This window comes from Nannobrachium achirus (genome assembly GCF_963921795.1).
Source record: "Nannobrachium achirus genome assembly, chromosome: 18".
Classification (NCBI taxonomy): Eukaryota; Metazoa; Chordata; class Actinopteri; order Myctophiformes; family Myctophidae; genus Nannobrachium; species Nannobrachium achirus.
The window spans coordinates 39785475-39803632 of record NC_137825.1 but is presented as its reverse complement, the minus strand read 5'-3'; the positions used below and the strand labels follow the sequence as shown (position 1 = coordinate 39803632).

The 18158-nt window shown below is 43.7% G+C and overlaps 1 protein-coding gene across 1 annotated transcript in view; it reads right to left on the bottom strand.

Annotated features, from left to right (window-relative positions):
- Nucleotides 1–382: 382 nt before the first annotated feature.
- The window catches only part of arid5b (AT-rich interaction domain 5B), a gene marked incomplete at both ends in the record, with an annotated part of 154698 nt that continues 136922 nt past the window's right edge, over nt 383–18158 (bottom strand). The window contains 3 exons of the mRNA XM_080747423.1: nt 383–1289; nt 1386–3073; nt 10299–10521. Of these exons, the coding sequence (XP_080603549.1) occupies nt 383–1289; nt 1386–3073; nt 10299–10521 (2818 nt within the window). The remainder of the gene's footprint in view (nt 1290–1385; nt 3074–10298; nt 10522–18158) is intronic.

Below are 18158 nucleotides of genomic sequence, written 5' to 3'. Positions count from 1 at the left end.
ATAAAAAAAGAACATGTGCAAATTGTAAACATAAGGAAGTAGCAACGAGACTATTTTTTTTTTTTTTTACAGTCATCCCCAGATATAAGCGCTCGTGTCCACTGTCTGTCATACTGTCTGTAGTTTAATCGTGTGTCCTTATGCTGGAGGGAAACGTGTCCATGGAATAAAATCTGAGACTGCTGGACCATTAGTCTGAAGGTAAAAAAAAAACAGAAAAAGCTTTGTGCTGAGTGTGCGTGCATTGTGTGTGTGTGGATGAGACACTGGATGATTCCACTTCCAAGTGCTTATACTACAGTGGTTCTCAAAGTGGGGTCCAGAAACCCTCAGGGTCAGTAAAATTAAATAGTCTGAGAACCACTGTTGAGTGCTGTGTGTTTTAGGACAGCTTAGTGCTGGGATGAACAGAGTTGAGCTGTGGCGCGCTGAAGGCGGGCTGGGGGTTGATTGACACCGGGTACAGCCCGTGGTGCAGCAGGTCACCGTACGACGCCGCCGCCATGGGATGCCGGTACATGTGGGCGGGGCTGGCGGCCGCCTGGGCCAATAGCTGCCTCTGCATCATGAAGGAGTGGATGGCGAAGGGCGGGACCAGGGGGGAAAGCACGGCCGCCGATTGGTTCTTCAAGTACTGGAGCGCGTGGTGGGGGTGGTGGTGGTGGGGGTGCGCGTGAGGGGGGTACCCCAGGGCGTCGCCGCATAAGTCCTGGACCTGAGAGAGCGAGAAGGCCCCCGCCGGGTAGAGCGCCGAGGGGAAGAGGTGATGAGCGCTGGGGGCCGGGAGGAGGGGGAGCGGGGCGGCCGCACCTCCTTTCTGCCCCCCGCCGCTCCCTCCTTCCGCAAAGCCACGCGACGGCGTGCGCACGGGCTCGTGCGCCACCGGCGGCGACTTCAAAATGGCCGCCGGGTGCCCCGCCGAGTCGTCGCCCCCCGTCTCCTCGCGCGCCTGAGGCTTCCTGGGGGGAGACGAGGACACGGTGACGTCCTTCGACGTGGCGAACGAGGACGAGGATGAAGAGGTGTGCATGGGTGTGACGGCTCGTATCTTCCGCTCGGTGAGCCCGTTCTCCAGCTCCTCCAAGGGTCGCTTGAGCGGCCGTGCCGTGCAGATGTTCTGTGGCGTGACCTTTGAACTCAAGATGGGACGGATGACGTTGGCGGGGTCGTCCGCTTTGCCGTACAGCTCAGCCGCCTCCCTCTCCTGCTCCCTCCTCTCTCGCTCTATCCCTCCTCTTTGTCTATGTCTCTCTCTGTCATTCCCCCTCTCCACCGCGTGTCCGTTAAGCCTGGTCCTCGGGTGGGGCTCCACCGGGGACGTGCCTTGTCTAGGGGCGTGGCCGTGTGTGTGCGTGTGTACCGGAGCGTGTGTGTGTGTGGCAGACGCGGTCATGGGTGGCACGCGGCACGCTCGGGGGTGATACGCCACACCGAGGGCCCTGTGCCCGTTCTGAAAGAGCGGCGGCGATGCCCTGGCGTCGTCGGGCGAGTGAGGGCCATCCCTATGCATTGCGACAGATTGTGGGAGGGATTGGGACGATGAGAGGGGCAGGGACGACAGTTTGGCAGGGGAGGACTTGGGGAGACTCAGATCTGTCGGCTGGTCGTCTGCAGCTGTCGCCAGCGGCGGAGGCGGTGGCGGTGGCCTATGGCCGTTGGCAGTTGGTTTGTCCTGCAGATCAGAGTAGCTGAAGTCATGGTGCAGGTGAGAGACAGAGCGAGGGAAGGGCTCTGAACACACACTGTCTCTGGGGAGGTTTAGTGCTTGCGTGTGGAGACGCTGGGACTCATCGTGGGACAGGTCGTTGCTGAACCTTAACCCATGCTGTTGCTGGGGATGGTTGGACTCTGCACTAGCTAACTGGTGGGGAAAGCTTACATATTTTTGCTGTTGGTGATGGTGATGATTATGATGATGATGATGTTTGTATTCTGACCGGGTTAGCTGGCCTTGGTCCCGGTGCATTTCTAGCCCAATTCCTGTGTCCCGGCCTGTACTGAACTCTTGTCCTAAACCGTGCCCTTGTCTCAGGTGATTCTCTGTGTTTTTGTAGAGGCTGTGCAGGTGTGGAGAGGAGTAGAGGTCGTTGATGAAGCCGGGGGGAGTCTGGCCCGGGGTGGGCGTGTCTGGAGCATGCAGTGGCGGGGGTGACGGACGGCGCTGGTATGGCTCTTCTGGGCGGGAGTGGGGGTGCAGGTGACCGTATGGGAGAGAGGGGTACGCCGGCGGGGGAAAGATATGTTCGTGGGAATACAGAGGCGATGCCACTCTTTCCTCTCTGTCTATTACCCTGTCAGTGTGTGCTCCCTCTCTCCTGTCATCTGCCCCTCCCCCGCATGACCTGAAGCTCTGCGCAAGCTGAATCACAGAGGGGCGATTGACCGCCGCCGCCGAATCGGAGCTGGCCGCCGGCTGCCCCGGGGCCTCCTCTGCGACGCCATTGGATAAGCTGCTGATGAGTGGAGGAGGCGGGCCATAGGAGGGGGGCAAGTGAGTGTAACTGGGCAATCCAGTCCCGCTGACCTGTGAAAGGAGCTTCTTCTTAGCCAGCGGGGACATGATCCCCGGGTTGACCCTCGGGGGGTAGAGGTGCGACGTGAAGTCCAGAAAGCTGCCCTCTCTCCTGGGTAGGTCGGCCTGTTCGCTGGGGGGGTCTGGAGCAGTGGGGGATTGCAAGGCTCTGTGTTTCAACGTGGGAGAAACCAGCCCAATATGACACTGCTCCTTTGCGTCCACCTGCTCCTGCTGCCATTGTTCTGAGTGGGTGGGACTTACAATCTTGGCAGCAGCCAATGGGTACATGTCTTTGTCTGTTGTGATTGGCGGGCTCGCCAAGTGGGAGGGGTCTGTTTCCCAGGACCCCGGAACCCTGCCCCGGAGGTCACAAGTACTCCTGGTGCTCCTGCACACCTCCTCCTCTTTGAAGTGCTCCTTCATGTCCCTGTCCTCCACCCGTCCCATGTCTCCTGTGCTCCACCTCTCCGGGTTGGGCTGCAGAGGTAACAGGGCTTCCAGCGGCGTGATGAGGAGCTGGGGCTCCACCTTCAGCTGAGGACACTTCTCCACTGCGTCCTGTGAAAGACAAATGAATTAATGCATGAATGCATGAATGAAGGAAGGCGTAAAGGATTGACAGAAGGAAAGAGAGAGTTGATGGGAAATGGAAAAGAATGAAAGGGTAGAATGGACATGATGAAAGGCAAAACAGAAATGAAAGATCATCAGAAATCAGGCATAAGGAAACATTTTCGCTTCAAATTACTGACAGACTTCCTCCACTGTTGTACAATACGACCAGTGTGTTCAAATATGTCCTCCAGTCAATGGACCCCTTCCCACAGAGGACAAAACAGGAGCTAGCTGGAGGAAGGGCCAACATAAAACTTGTATAACATAAGAACTGTTTTGGCTGATGATTCATATCTGAAACAAAAAATAGCTGATCTACAGTACAAGCTCACCAAGGAATGCGTTGTGAGCTTGTAGATCTCCTATTTTCAGCAAACGCATACAAATTCAACTTTAGGATAACAAGATGAGAAACCATGAAGATTAATTTAAAAGAAATTGCAGTAAATGGGAATATTTCCCCCCTTTTTTCTTGTGTATTATTAATTTCTGTTTGTATAATGTACAGTATATATAAAAAAAGAAAACGGTGATGCAGGATGAATTAAACAAGTGAAGAAAACGTATATTATGGATGAGATGGATTACATATTGTACGAAAGCAATAAAGTATTAAAAAAAGGATAACAAGACACTGTTTGGAGTAACGTGGTTCTGACTGTGTTTGACCGGTCCGTGTGGGTTTTCCCTGCCAGTTCCTATCAAAGAGTCAAATGGAAGGCAGGCCGTAATTAAGGACTTCAGACGAACAATGGTTTTTTGAAGAACCCCATGTGTACTTTGCACTTGTAGTCCCTCCAGCTCATTTGCAGCGTGTGACCGCCATGAATTGTTCAAAAGAAGAAAAGCTCTCTGCCGTCTTTAATCATTAATGTGCACATTAAATTCTCATTGGTTGATTTAAAGTAATGAACGCCGCTGAAGCTGCGCTTACATCAGAACTTATACCGGCTTATGATGATTGTTCCTGTGAGGGCTTCACATCGCTCCTTAAGGATTTCTTTTTTCTTTTTTACGTAACGAGGAATGATAACAATAAAAATGGATGTACTGTATATATGAACTGAGGCCATTTAGAGGAGAGATAAATGAACAGATGTCATGACATTCTCTCTCTCTCTCTCTCTCTCTTGCTCTCGGAAAAAAAGGCAAATTACATTTGAAATACTGCATACCGTCGCTGTCGGGTGGAAACTAAAGCTCATATTATGTCTGAAACTGTTACTTTTCAGGATTCTGATTCAGAAATAGCTTGCAGATGGACAAGCTCGATCTAGATCTGCTACTCTTGATGTTTTTTGTGTGACGCTGCAGTATGATGATCAAGTAGGGCAAAAGGTTGAAACATGGAGATAAGAGGTTTCTGGCCGACAGCAACAATTTGAAATACTGCATGAACACAACATGAACACCGACATGTAAACAACGTGTTAACTGGTGCTTTCTGCTATGTGTTTATTCTCAGAGAGAAAATCCCATTTTTGTTTTCCAACATTCTCTCTCTCTCTCTCTTTCACGGAAGCGCACACACATGCACACACATGCACACGCACGCACACACACACACACACACACACACACACACACACACACACACACACACACACACACACACACACACACACACACACACACACACACATGCACACACACACACACACACACACACACACACACACACACACACATGCACAAGCACAAGCACCACTAGAGGGGGCAGATAGATAAGCTATAGATTTAGCAGCGGTCTAATTTTCAGTTTTCGCCCCCTAGTGGCGGAAAAAATTACCTCTGGGAACTCAGATTGGCAGCGGTCCAATCCCAGCCTGATCTCTCACCCTATAATAGAGGATGACCCACTATGGTTCTTTAACCACTTATGCCTGATGTACTTTGTTGTAGGAAAACTATCTAAAAAAAATAGCTGAATTACAAGCTTACAACAAGTTGCATTGTCATGTTTTATGCAAATATTTTACCCTGACTGTATCACTTTGAGATTTGTTTCAAATGTACGTAAAATGTAAGCTGGCCTCTGATCGACGTGTCTTTCAGCCCAGAGCGCTGCCAGGAACAGAGACGCGTGAACATTTTGAAATATTAACATCCACCTTGCGTTTGACACCTCCTTAAATCTTCTCCCATTTAAAAAGGGCAACCGCACAATATGGTGCCTTGGAACACTGCCCGCTTATGGATCACAAACTTTAAGTATTTAAATGTGATCCATTCTGTTGACGCAGTATTTTTGGAGAGCAACTACATATTTTCATGTTAACACATGGGCGGCCAAGGTTTATAACATTTATAGCTGTTGCTGGTGCCACCATTGACTTACGTTATGTTTTGATGAGCCCCGCAAGCTTCGTGCGTGTGCACGTGCGTGTCCAGAGAAGATTGAGGAGGTACTCCATTTGTTTACAAACGCTCGCGAAACTCGCGGTAAAAAAATCGCGGTAAATTCGCGGTAAAGTGTCGCCGTGAAAACAATCAGCTCTCTGCCTCCATGGGGCTGTTTTTACCTCATTCTCAGATAAAGCCGTTCTTATGTTTCAAAGTAGAATCTAAAGCCATGTAAAATCCTTCCGTGTGGGGAGAGACAGGGGGCTTCCTGCCCTGGCTGGGTGACGTAATGGATTCAGGGCATGCAAAGGGAAGCTGCGGTCTCGAAAAGTTAACTATTTGTTGACTCGTCCCTCGACGATATAACTTCCTGTGGCAGGGTGACATCTAGTGGCCATAACTCGTCCCTGAACGCGTTTGGCTCCCCAAGTGTTAAGGACCGCCAAATTGATATGTATTTGACCGTGGACCCCCATATGAAAATATGTGGTTAAAATGATTGTGATGTACTGTAACACATTTTGTTCTTCTCTTGTTCCATTTAAGTCGCTCTATCATCTTCATAGTTTCAGGACAAGTTATGAATACCTATCATGGTAGCGTAGATGTGACAGCTATAGGATTTCTGGCAACTGATGATATATATCCTATCCCTTTGGACAAGCGTAGTGGTTCTTTAAAGCTGCAATCAATAACTTTTAACTGCTACCCTGGAATGGAACCAGGGTCCCCAGTGCCAGAGGTTCTACTGTCAAGCTATTAGGGACAGCTGAGGAGCATTGCGATTTGATCTTCTGGGCAATACCTCTTGTTGACCGGTGTGGTCCTACACAACCAAAGGATTTTCTAAAGTTTTCAAAAATGGTCACAAATAGCAGATTTACCATCACTGTGTCGCAATACAAGATGTGACACAGTGTGTCTAAAAGTATAAAGTAGGGCGTAAGTGATTAAAACTGTATTTATGCTTGCTTAGCCTTGGAACCTATGTGATTATATTTGTTGTACATGGTGATTTGATTTCGGTTTCACGATCATTTCAAATCTTTTCCTCTATTTCGATGAATAAACTAGAAAGATGTGTGATTGCCATGACACGAGTCACACTTGAAAAAGATGAATTCCATCCTTGTCCCTTCTCTTTTATGCCTATATATGGAGATCCCTGATGTCATCAAGATCAAGCCCATATCTTGGAATGCCCATATATGGACATACTGTGTCAGTCTCATGTGGTCTATGACGTCAGACATCTACGACTGACGTCATTTTCCATTTCAAGTCAATGGAGAAAATTAATTCCCTGATAATTTAATATAAATTAAACTATATAACGTATCTCTTGACAGGTCCTGATGATTATGAACCTGGTCCATTTGACATATGGCCCAAGTGCGTGCCACCAAAACTGTGGGAGGAGTAGCGCGGCAAAATAAAGTTTATCCGGAAAGATGGAAAGAAAGAAAGTCGGTACTATAGTCTCACACCAATGATTTTTTTCTAAAGTGAAAATTGGCTATATTGTCTATTTTCTCTACTCTACTTTTTTTTGTACACCACCATTGTCCACAGAAGTATAATACAGGATTAAGTGGTTAATACTCTGACTAATCAATCTAGTTGATTATATATAACTATTGGATTTCTTTGGTGCAGAGAAATCCCCACTTCTGGATGAACTTACTATGAGCAAGATGAAGTGGGTTATTAGTTGTAAATATAGGTTGTGACATATTCTCAGCTAATTGCCCAGCCCTACGCATGAATAAACCTAATGTGAGGCAGCAGAGCGGCTGATGTCACTGCCCACGGTCAGCCTTATATGCATGAGGTCATGACCTTTGAACTCTGTTGCCCCGCGAGGTCATCAGTGAAGACCGGATGGGCGGACGACTGACGGATTCATTCAAAACACACTCCCACACACACATTCACAAACACATGCACGTGCACACGCAGGCACACGCACGCACCAGAAGGGACATTTTTCTTCCATTTTGTGTAAAATGGCAGACTTCCTGTGCAATCATTACCTGAACTGTTCTTTTGTAATAACATCAAAAACATGATTCCTGTATATTTCCTTCAACCCCTCTTTCCCTCTCCTGTTCCACTCGTCTGCTTATTCTCTCCATCTCTGGTCCTCATCTACGGTACCTTTTCCTTTTTTTCTTCACTATAAAAATATACAAACATAGCTGGTTTAAAATCTCCAACTCTTCCTTCTTAAGTAAAAGAAGCAATACCACCACATAAAAAATAATTGTATTCACAATAAATATAATAAAAGTAAAAGTAAACAAATTCTTCAATTTTGTTTTTAACTAAAGCTGTCAAATAACTATAGTGGAGTAAAAAGTGCAACATTTCACTCTGAGATGTAGTTGAGTATCGAGTATAAATAAATAAATATTCAAGTAAATTGTACTTAACTCATTAAAAGCCTCAGACATTAACGGATTATAATATCCAGAGTGCCTCCCACCCCCCCCCATTCACGGCCGTTCTCTTATTTTGTCTTATTTTGAAGGCCACCGGAAGTACTTCCGGTCTGACGTCATCGGATCCTTCGACTGAACCGATCATTGTTTATGTGGAGCCATGCTGGATCGGCTCGTAGCGTTTATACATGTGTTTTATAAGCGAGCATCTGCCTCCATCTTCGCTTCTAAAGTGTAGTTTTGAGATAATGGACATTAAAGATGAGGCGGCCCGTCCACCTCAATGTTATGGGATGACTATTGTGTGCTCGTGGAGCCGTGATGATGACAAATCAGCGCGGATTTCGTCTCCGGAGCGTCGGCCATTGTACTAGGTATTTTTACTCGCCGTTACAGTAATATATTACTTTTCCCGCGACATCGCGTGGATGGCACTATAGATACTCTATTACTTTTCCCGCGACATCGCGGGGTTGGCTTTTAATGAGTTAAGTGAATGAATACTTAACTTACTTTATATCACTGTTGACAGGTGGTTTCTAATGTTACTTGTAGTATTTCACCACACGTGTAATGCCCTTTTTTGCAATATGTTTTGACAAATGAATCGCACAACTAGAAAAGAACCCCCACCCCTCACAAAATATCCACATTACTCTTCTTTTTTTTTCAAACATTAATGATGGACTGTATCTGGAGAGGAGGTAAGAGAGATGCATGAGGAAAGACTCCACCACATACCAGACATGTGAGACATGGTAAGTATGTCTGTGTAGACAAACCACACGGGCCCTCTTTTAATCACAATGTCTCTTTGTCTCTCCCTCTCTCTCTCTCTCTCTCTCTCACCCCCAAAACCATGAGGGGGTTGGAAGGGAGAGAGAGAGAGAGAGAGAGAGAGAGAGACAGACAGACATGCGTTGTAGCCTCTCCCCAATGTAAGTAAGAAGTGGGGTATCTCACACACACACACACACACACACACACACACACACACACACACACACACACACACACACACACACACACACACACACACACACACACACACACACACACACACACACACAGATACTTCAGAGGGGAGAATGTGTAACGTCCTCTTTTCATCTGATCATCAGAAATCATTTGGTTATTCATGTGAAAATAACAACATCATTCTCATTCCTCACATGGCTGCAGAAGTGTGTGTGTGTGTGTGTGGGGGGGGGGGGGGGCTCTCTCTTTCCTTTTTTCTTTTCCCCCTGTCGCTCCCTTATCTCTCTCCTTGTTTCTGTCTCTCCCTCCATCCTTTTCTTCCTCCTTTCCTATTAGCAGTGTTTCTCAAAGTGAGGTCCTTGAGGGGAAGGATTCCAGGGGGTCCCAAACTAAATTTGTCTGAAAATATACTTTATTCTTTTATCATGAAAACATTTGAAAATTTTTGAATATTCTTAACACAAATCTTGTATGGGGGTCCCTGTCACAAAATGTTTTCTGAAGGGGATCTGTGACCAAATACATTTCAGAAGTTATGTAGTCTCTCTCTCTGTCTATCTCTGTCTCTCTCTCTGTCTCTCTCTCTCTCTCACTCTACCCCCATTTCATGATGCTTAACTGGACAGGCATTTGCAAATCACAGTGGATTTATGGGTTTTTGAGACAGATGAAAATACTCTTGCAGTGGTTTATTTAGGAGGAGCACAAGCTTGTCTCCGTTACACAGAAATACACTTATGGTTATGGCTGGCCATGGGATGTAAAAACAAGCTATTTCAACAGAAACTGCTGCCCGTTTCAGCTTTCTCTCTCTGTCTGTCTGTCTGTCTGTCTGTCCGTCTGTCTGTTTGTATGTCTCTCCCTGTAAAAACCTGTGACAAAGCTGTGAAAATGTACTGCAAATACTCAGAGCTGGGCTAGACCATGCAGTTCGGTGGGGTAACAGAATTAACCGTTTCTTTTGGAGTTAGGTTATTTCAGAGGATTTTTTATAGCCGATCTACAACCTCAAATTGAAGTTACTATTAATTTATTTATATATTCATTCGTGAAAATTGTTTAGCTATTTTTATTTAAAAAATATATATCCTTTGAAAATGTTTGTTTATAACTACAATCCCAAAATAGGTACAATCAGTTCATGACAAAGTTCATGATAAGTGCTACTGTGACTTATTCTGTTTAATGTAGTCCTTTTGTGCTTAATTTAATGTTACCTTATTGTAGGGGTGAAACAGTTAAAAGAATATATATCTAAAAATATATATTTAAAACGTGCTTCTTCATTATTCGATTAATCAAAAAAAGAAGAAGTAATTGAGATTAACAGAGCTCTAAACTAATGGCTAGTTGCAGCCTAACAGCATCATGTGGAGATGAAGACACACAGAGTGTGGCTGACTGACCGGCACGCTCTGATCCTCAGCCTTGTTCGCCGCGGCGTCATCCTTGTCCGGGCGGGGCTTCTGGGCCTTCACCCCATTGGTCAGCTTGGCCTTGGGGGCGTGGCCGTTAGCGCTAGCGGCAGGTTCTGCGTCGCCGGTGCCCGCCTCCTGCTTCCTGGGTTTGGCCGGTGGGAGGGGCTTGTCCTCCTCGCCTTTTGTGAACCTCTCATATGGCAAGATGAGCCTGGGGGCGGGGCCAACAGGGAAATCAACACATTACGATACAGCTGCAGCATTGTTTGCTTTTATTTTATTTTTACCTTGGAGCACCACACACACACACACACACACACACACACACACACACACACACACACACACACACACACACACACACACACACACACACACACACACACACACACACACACACACACACACACACACACACTCCAGACTGGGAGTTCAGCGCTCCATACATTTTGCTATAGCGATGTTTATCAAGCTGACGAATCCTATTAATCATTCATGAAATATATAGTAGGTACATACTCTGCATACATACATACATACATACATACATACATACATACATACATACATACAGTACATAAATACATACATACATACATACATACATACATACATACAGTACATACAGTACATACAGTACATACATACATACATACAGTACATACATACATACATACATACATACATACAGTACATACATACATACATACAGTACATACAGTACATACGTACATAAATACAGTACATAAATACAGTACATACATACAGTACATACATACAGTACATACATACAGTACATACATACATACATACATACATACATACATACATACATACAGTACATACAGTACATACAGTACATACATACATACATACATACATACATACATACATACATACATACATACATACATACAGTACATACATACATACATACATACATACATACATACAGTACATACATACATACATACATACATACATACATACAGTACATACATACAGTACATACATACATACATACAGTAGCCTAGATGCAAGGACTTCAGTTTCATAGGGACATTGGTATTTTCAGGAGTACTACTGTACATTAATAATGTGGGAGTATTTTTATGAGTCTGTATAACCTCTCTCTCTCTCTTCCTCTACTCCTCCAGACATATCCCACATATTTTTCTTCTCCATATACATCCCCCTCCCCTCTCCTCTCCCCTCCCCTCTGTTTCTCTACCACCTCTCTCTCTCTCTCTCTCTCTCTCTCTCTCTCTCTCTCCCCCCTAGTGTAGTTAGCTGTGGTTTTGGCTATTGCTCAGCTCAGTGTTGGACGGTGGCCCAGTGGGGACATTCATCTCAGGACCCCATTATCCTCACAATTTAAACATATGAAACGCTGCTAAAAACAAACACTGTACCCCCCCCCCCCCCCATCTCCCCTCACTTGTTCACTTTCTCTCTCTTGCATTTTCTCATTCTGTCATCCCCCAATTCCACTTTTCATCCCCTCTCCTTTACCCACTTGTTTTTTTTCTAATCCCCAGATGTGCTGTGTGTGTGTGTGTGTGTGCGTGTGCGTGTGTGCGTTCGTGTGCGTGCGTGCGTGCGTGCGTGCGTGTGTGTGTGTGTAAACATAATATAACGATGAAATTCGTCTGTCAAGTATTTCCAGTCGGCTTAAAAATAGCCAATAGTATGTTATGTTATGTTATGTTTTATTTATTTGAATATGGACATCACAATCACATTGGACGAACCAGATGCATTGATATAAGTGATTTTAGCACAAGTACTAATTCTCATCACCTGTCCACAGGAGGCTTTTCTATTTTACATTAGTCAAATCTGACACCCAATCAAGTACAGTAAACGTTAATACTAATCTAAAACCCAATTAAGTACAAAAACAATAATACTAATCTAAAACCCAGTCAAGTACAAAAAAATATAATATGTGGTTACCAATAAGAACAATCTGACCCTTCAGCTTGTGGGACATACAACATCATAAATAGCCATAATCAAACAAGTCACACAGCAAGTAGAAATTCAGAAACTTTCTACTTGCTGTGTGAAACATAGAAACATGCATGCACGCACACACACACACACACACACACACACACACACACACACACACATACACACACACACACACACACACACACACACACACACACACACACACACACACACACACACACACACACACACACACACACACACACACACACACACAGCTCAGGATGTAGTATAATTGGCGTCAGATGTGGCAGATCGTAGAGTTCAGGCTGTTATAGTTTGCTGATGCTGTGATTGTAGTGGGTGTGTGTTTCTCAGATGCTTGTGCGCTATGTTACAATTATTAACACATAATAGTCCGAAACACGGGAATGGTGAGAACCAGCGCTGGACAGTAACTAAGTACATTTACTTGAGTACTGTTAAATACTTACATTGGAGTTGTTTTTGTTCTGCTACATTTCAAATTGAATAGAAATATTGACTACACTACACATCTAGGAAGGGATCTCTTATTGGGACCCAAATTAATTTAAACCACTTTAAGCCCTATTTAAACAATGAATCCAATATAGAGTAGCAGTTTACACTATATTTGAAAATCTTCATAATTTGTGTGTGGAATACGTTGATGTGAGTATTTACTTTAGTACGTACTCCACCACAGATGAATCTCTCTCTCTCTCTGTCTCTCTCTCTCTCTCTCTCTCTCTCTCTCCTACATTCTCTCTCTCTACTTCAGTTCGTTCAGTCCTCTCCTGTTTCTCTCTCAACATCTCCATGTATGGACAAAGCAGCCCAGCTGCCCCTTTTCATTTTAAAGGAAATAAAGACACAAAACACACACACACACACACACACACACACACACACACACACACACACACACACACACACACACACACACACACACACACACACACACACACACACACACACACACACACACACACAGGGAGAGCGAGCGCACAGGAGATATTAGCGTGCGAAACATTGTTCCTCTTAAAACAAATTAGCCCCGTGGTGCATTATCTCTCAGAAGACAAAAATGCTTTTAAGAGTTCAGGAGGTTATGAGAAGTTTTAATTTGTGTTTTGTTGTTATTAAGGCTGCGAGCAGCGAGCAGCTGGGATTGGGCAGATAGTCTGGTCAGGAGAGGCCAGACAGCTCTGTATGGGCAAGACAAGCAGGCCATTAGCAGTCACATTAAGAATGGTCAGTGCTGTAGGTAGGCAGACAGACAGACAGACAGACAGACAGACAGACAGACAAACCATTTACTACAGTTTCATCAGCCTTACAAAGTGAAAGATCACAGTAAGTGGCATGAACTAGTCAGAAGTAGTCAAGTAAATAGAGTGCAAAGAAATCAGGTGCCTTCAGTCGTGGTATCTAAATAATAAACTAAAAGCATCTGTGGACATAAGCAAACAGTACATCTATCTAAAGTCATACATCTGCAATAGCATAACTAGCGTCTATGAAAATAGGCATCAAGTACTTTGTTCGTGGTACATTCTACAAAGTATAAATGAGTCTTATATGACCCAGCTGGTCAAATGAAACGTACAGTAAACACATCCCTTCCTACTGTTTACGTTTCTCTCTCTCTTTAAACCACTTTAAGCGCCTGTATACATCAGTTGATGGGGTCCCCAGCCAGGGGCCTATACTTGGTCCCTTCCTTTTTACGACATGGCTCTGGAGGAGGCTAGTCGTCTAAGTGGAGGTGCCTCCACTATATCTTTTTTTCCTCACATATCGTCTCTGTCAGGTGGAAAAGTCCAAAACAATTACTTTTCAGGATTCAAATGCCCGAAAAAGTAGCATCGACAAGCTCGACACATTTCGAGCTTACAGTCATCGATACGTCACAGACGAGAGAAGACTGATGTCACAAGCTCTCCACATGTAGTCTGAGGTCTGAGTCAGTTTGTAGATCTGCTATTTTTCCATTTTGAATTCCCGACTTTAACTTTGTTTTACTATCACAGTATTTCTATACTGATACTTTTACTTGAGTTAAAAATGTACTTTTTCCACCACTGCACACACCTTCCCTGTGCAGCAGCACAGTCCAGTGTGTCAGTGTTCTCTATGCCAGCTCAACAGTGCATTCCTGAGGTAAATAGATCCTCTTTAATAAGAGACTTCAACCGGCTGTCCTGAAAACCACCCCGCACAGCTGAACCAACACACACACACACACACGCACACACACAGTGCAGAGACTGATGCGAGTGCCACACCGTCCAAGCTGGCAGCCATGCATGCGCACATGCACGTTCATGCACCCACGTGCGCAGGCACGCACACAAGGCAGCTGAAGTGGTCAAGTCCGTCAGGGCCTCACCTCTCACGTCAGCACTTTAGACGGTCAACATTTGGACATTTAACTGTTTTCAACCCAAGCATGACTTCTGACATGTAATTGACTGATTTCAGAGGGGAAATTACCACAAGTGTGAACAGTTTGTGTTGGCTTCACCTAGCCTTGCCCTTTTGAACCCAGAATGAATGTACCACAGTGAAATTAAGAGGGTTCCACAAAGAAAACAATGAAATGCTGCATTATCACAAGAAGCTCCCTCTTAGAGCAAGCTGTCAGGCAGAAACCTTGTATCTCCATATTCACATTATATGACAGTGTCATGTAAAAGTAGCAAAAATAGGAACACAAGGTTGAAAGTGGTTATACGTCTTTGGGTTTTGTAAACATTTGACCAATAAAAAGCGCTATAGTGATGAAATAATAACTACATTGGATCCACTGGAACACAGGTTATTTTTTTCCATTTCCTGACAAGTAACAGCTGCATTGGCTTAGCTGAGGTCAGGTGTTCAAAAATGGAGGGCCTGTAGCGAAGAGGGCTGTGGCATAAGCATAGCTTTCTGTTATTCAGCTTGTCTATTTCAGTTGTAGACATACTGTAGACATTGTGAGGACCAATTCCCCCAATAGCCTGATCTGCTATTTTTGTCAATTTGAAAATGGCAACAAAAAACACATTACCATTCATAAGTAACCAATCCGAAATTGCTTATGTCCTAACAAGTATAGTAATACAAAAGAGTGAGTGTGTGAGTGCGTGCGTGCAAGTGTGCGTGCCACGCTTTGTTTACTTACGTCGCTTACGAGCACTTCACAAGCTGATAAGCTGAGGAGTAATATTTAGTAATTTGACGATGGCTAAGGAAACATGCATTGTAAGGTGGCCCCTATTACCAACTGCTAACAACAACACCCAGGTGCTTTCTCTCCTCTACCATAGCAAAGATAAAATCCCAATTTTTGTCGGCTGGAAACCTTGTATGTCCCAAACCGTTCCCTTTCCTACAAGCTCACAACGTGTCGAATTGTGACACTATGTTCACTCCTTTTACGAAGTTGAAATACAGAGATACAAGGTTTCTGCCCGACAGCAATGAAAGATACAAATTCAAGCTATTGTAATCAAACTTTGACCTAGATTTTCTATTGTGAGTTTCCTGGGGGGAAAAAGGCTATTCTTATGGATGCCGAATTTATACAGTATACAGTACATATTGACAGTTTTCTTTGGCTTTTGAAGACAGTGTAAACTGTAGCAGTACTATAACGGAATGCTTAATTTACCATATAGGCTTAAGCTAGTGTTTTTGTGCAGGTAAAGTCCAGTGGTGGAAAGTAACTACTGCAAGTACTATCAGGTAACCACAGAGCCTTATATTATACTTTGGTTTTAAAAAAATAGTCGACCTACTGTCTCACAACGTGGCATCACGACACATTGTCAGCTTGTAGATCTGTTATTTATTTAGAATGTGTAAGTATATTTTCATGCCAATACTTTTGTACTTTTCCTCAAGTAAGATTATACAGGACTTACTGTATAGAGTCTTTTCTTTATATTGGTATTGCTACTTTCAGTAAAGAAATCAGTGTAATTCTTCCAGCCAGTGGCAAAGTGAGCCTGTACGATCACATAACATGCACGGACAAAGACACCACTACTGCTGCTAGCAGAGCTAAAGTGCTGATGCAAGGAAAACAAATGACACCTTGGGATTCGGGTTTTCTCTCTTTTTCTTTTGTTTTGTTAACGGCTATCCTGCTGTTATTGTGATAAGAGCGTATAGGGTGACAGGGAGGAGGATTGACATGTGACACTCTATGTGGTCCATGCATTATACCTGCTGGAGACATCAGCATGCCATAGGTTTTAATAGCACTGCATATGCTTCTACAACTTCTTCCTTTTCAGGGAGCCCTAGTTTGGGACAGTATACATTAGTCCACTGTGGGTCCCGGACACATTTTTATGGGTCCCTTATTTAACATTTTCCAAAAATGCTATGATTTTTGTACGTTATTTCATGAACAAATACAAGAATAATTTAAGAAATTCCATGAATTAGAAAACAAAAGTAGTGAAATTAACCGATCTACAAACTCACTGATGTTTTCACTAGTTTGTGTCCCGGGCAAACGTCTAATTTCTCTTTTGGGTCTTGAGCTAAACATGTCGGGAACCACTGCATTAGTCAATGGACTCCCAGAAAACCGTAAGAGTCCATTTGATTCCTCATAGTTACAGACCTGTAAGGTTTCATTTGGTTCATAACTATCAATCATTTAGCTAGGGACCCCCTGGAAACCTCTTTGGACCCCACTTATATGCATTATTAAGTACTGGCAAATACATACTTACTGTATATGACATAGAAATACTAATATACAATACAATAGAATACTTAACTTCTCCTCTGTGGGCAGCACTCAGCTGGGTGAAGCTGAAAATTGTTCAGTTCCCCTGTGGGATATGATAGGTATATATATATATTTTTATATAATAATAAATACTGAATATGACATAATGTGTCATATGCAGTGCTCATATGTCATATGTACCTACAGTCTATATGTGTCATATCATATGCATGATTCATATCTCATGACAGCACTGCATAATTTATTATGACACATCCATAGGCATTATGACATATTGCATATGACCTAAAGATGTATATGACATAATGAGTGCTGTAAGACTATGGTAAGGCATACAAATAATGTGCTATAGGTCACTGTTTCCCAAACTGTGGGTCGGGACCCATTTGTGGGTCAATAGTTTTTTTGCTTCCTACATTTAGTTTAATTATTATATATATATTTTTTAAACCATTACCAAAAGATAAGCAACATTTTTGTCATGATAAAAAATGCAATGATGTTTCGAAGTAATTTCGTGAGCAAATAAAAGAAAAAAATCTAAGAAATTCCATTAATTAGAAAACAATTGTTTAAGAAGTAGTGAAAATAGCTGATCTACAAGCTCACAACGCGGCACAAAGCAATTCGTTGTGAGCTTCTAGATCTGCTGTTTTCACTAGTTTGGGTCCCGGGCAAACGTCACATTTCTCTTCTGGGTCACAGGCTAAAATGTTTGGAACCACTGCTAGAGGTGCTTCAAAGGGCTCAGGGATAATGCCATGGTGTTCAGTTCACTGTATGCTGCTCTAGTTAGCTGTTCACTATTCATACAGTACATGGAAAAACTGGAGTGTGAACATTAATCACAGTAAAGGCAGTATACAGTAGAATGGTCCAGTGGTTACGATGGAGAAACTTCATATAGTTTGCCGTTTCCTGTGTTTATACTTTGTCGCACAACACAGTGTCAAAAATGGTAGTTATTCATGTTTTTTTTTGGTAAACATATAGCCAATTATCACATGCCCAAAATAGGGATTATTAATCAATTACTTTTAGTAGATTATCGATGATCAACTATTGCTTTATAATCGATTAAATCGATTAGTTCGATTAACCGTTGCACACCTAATGATGTC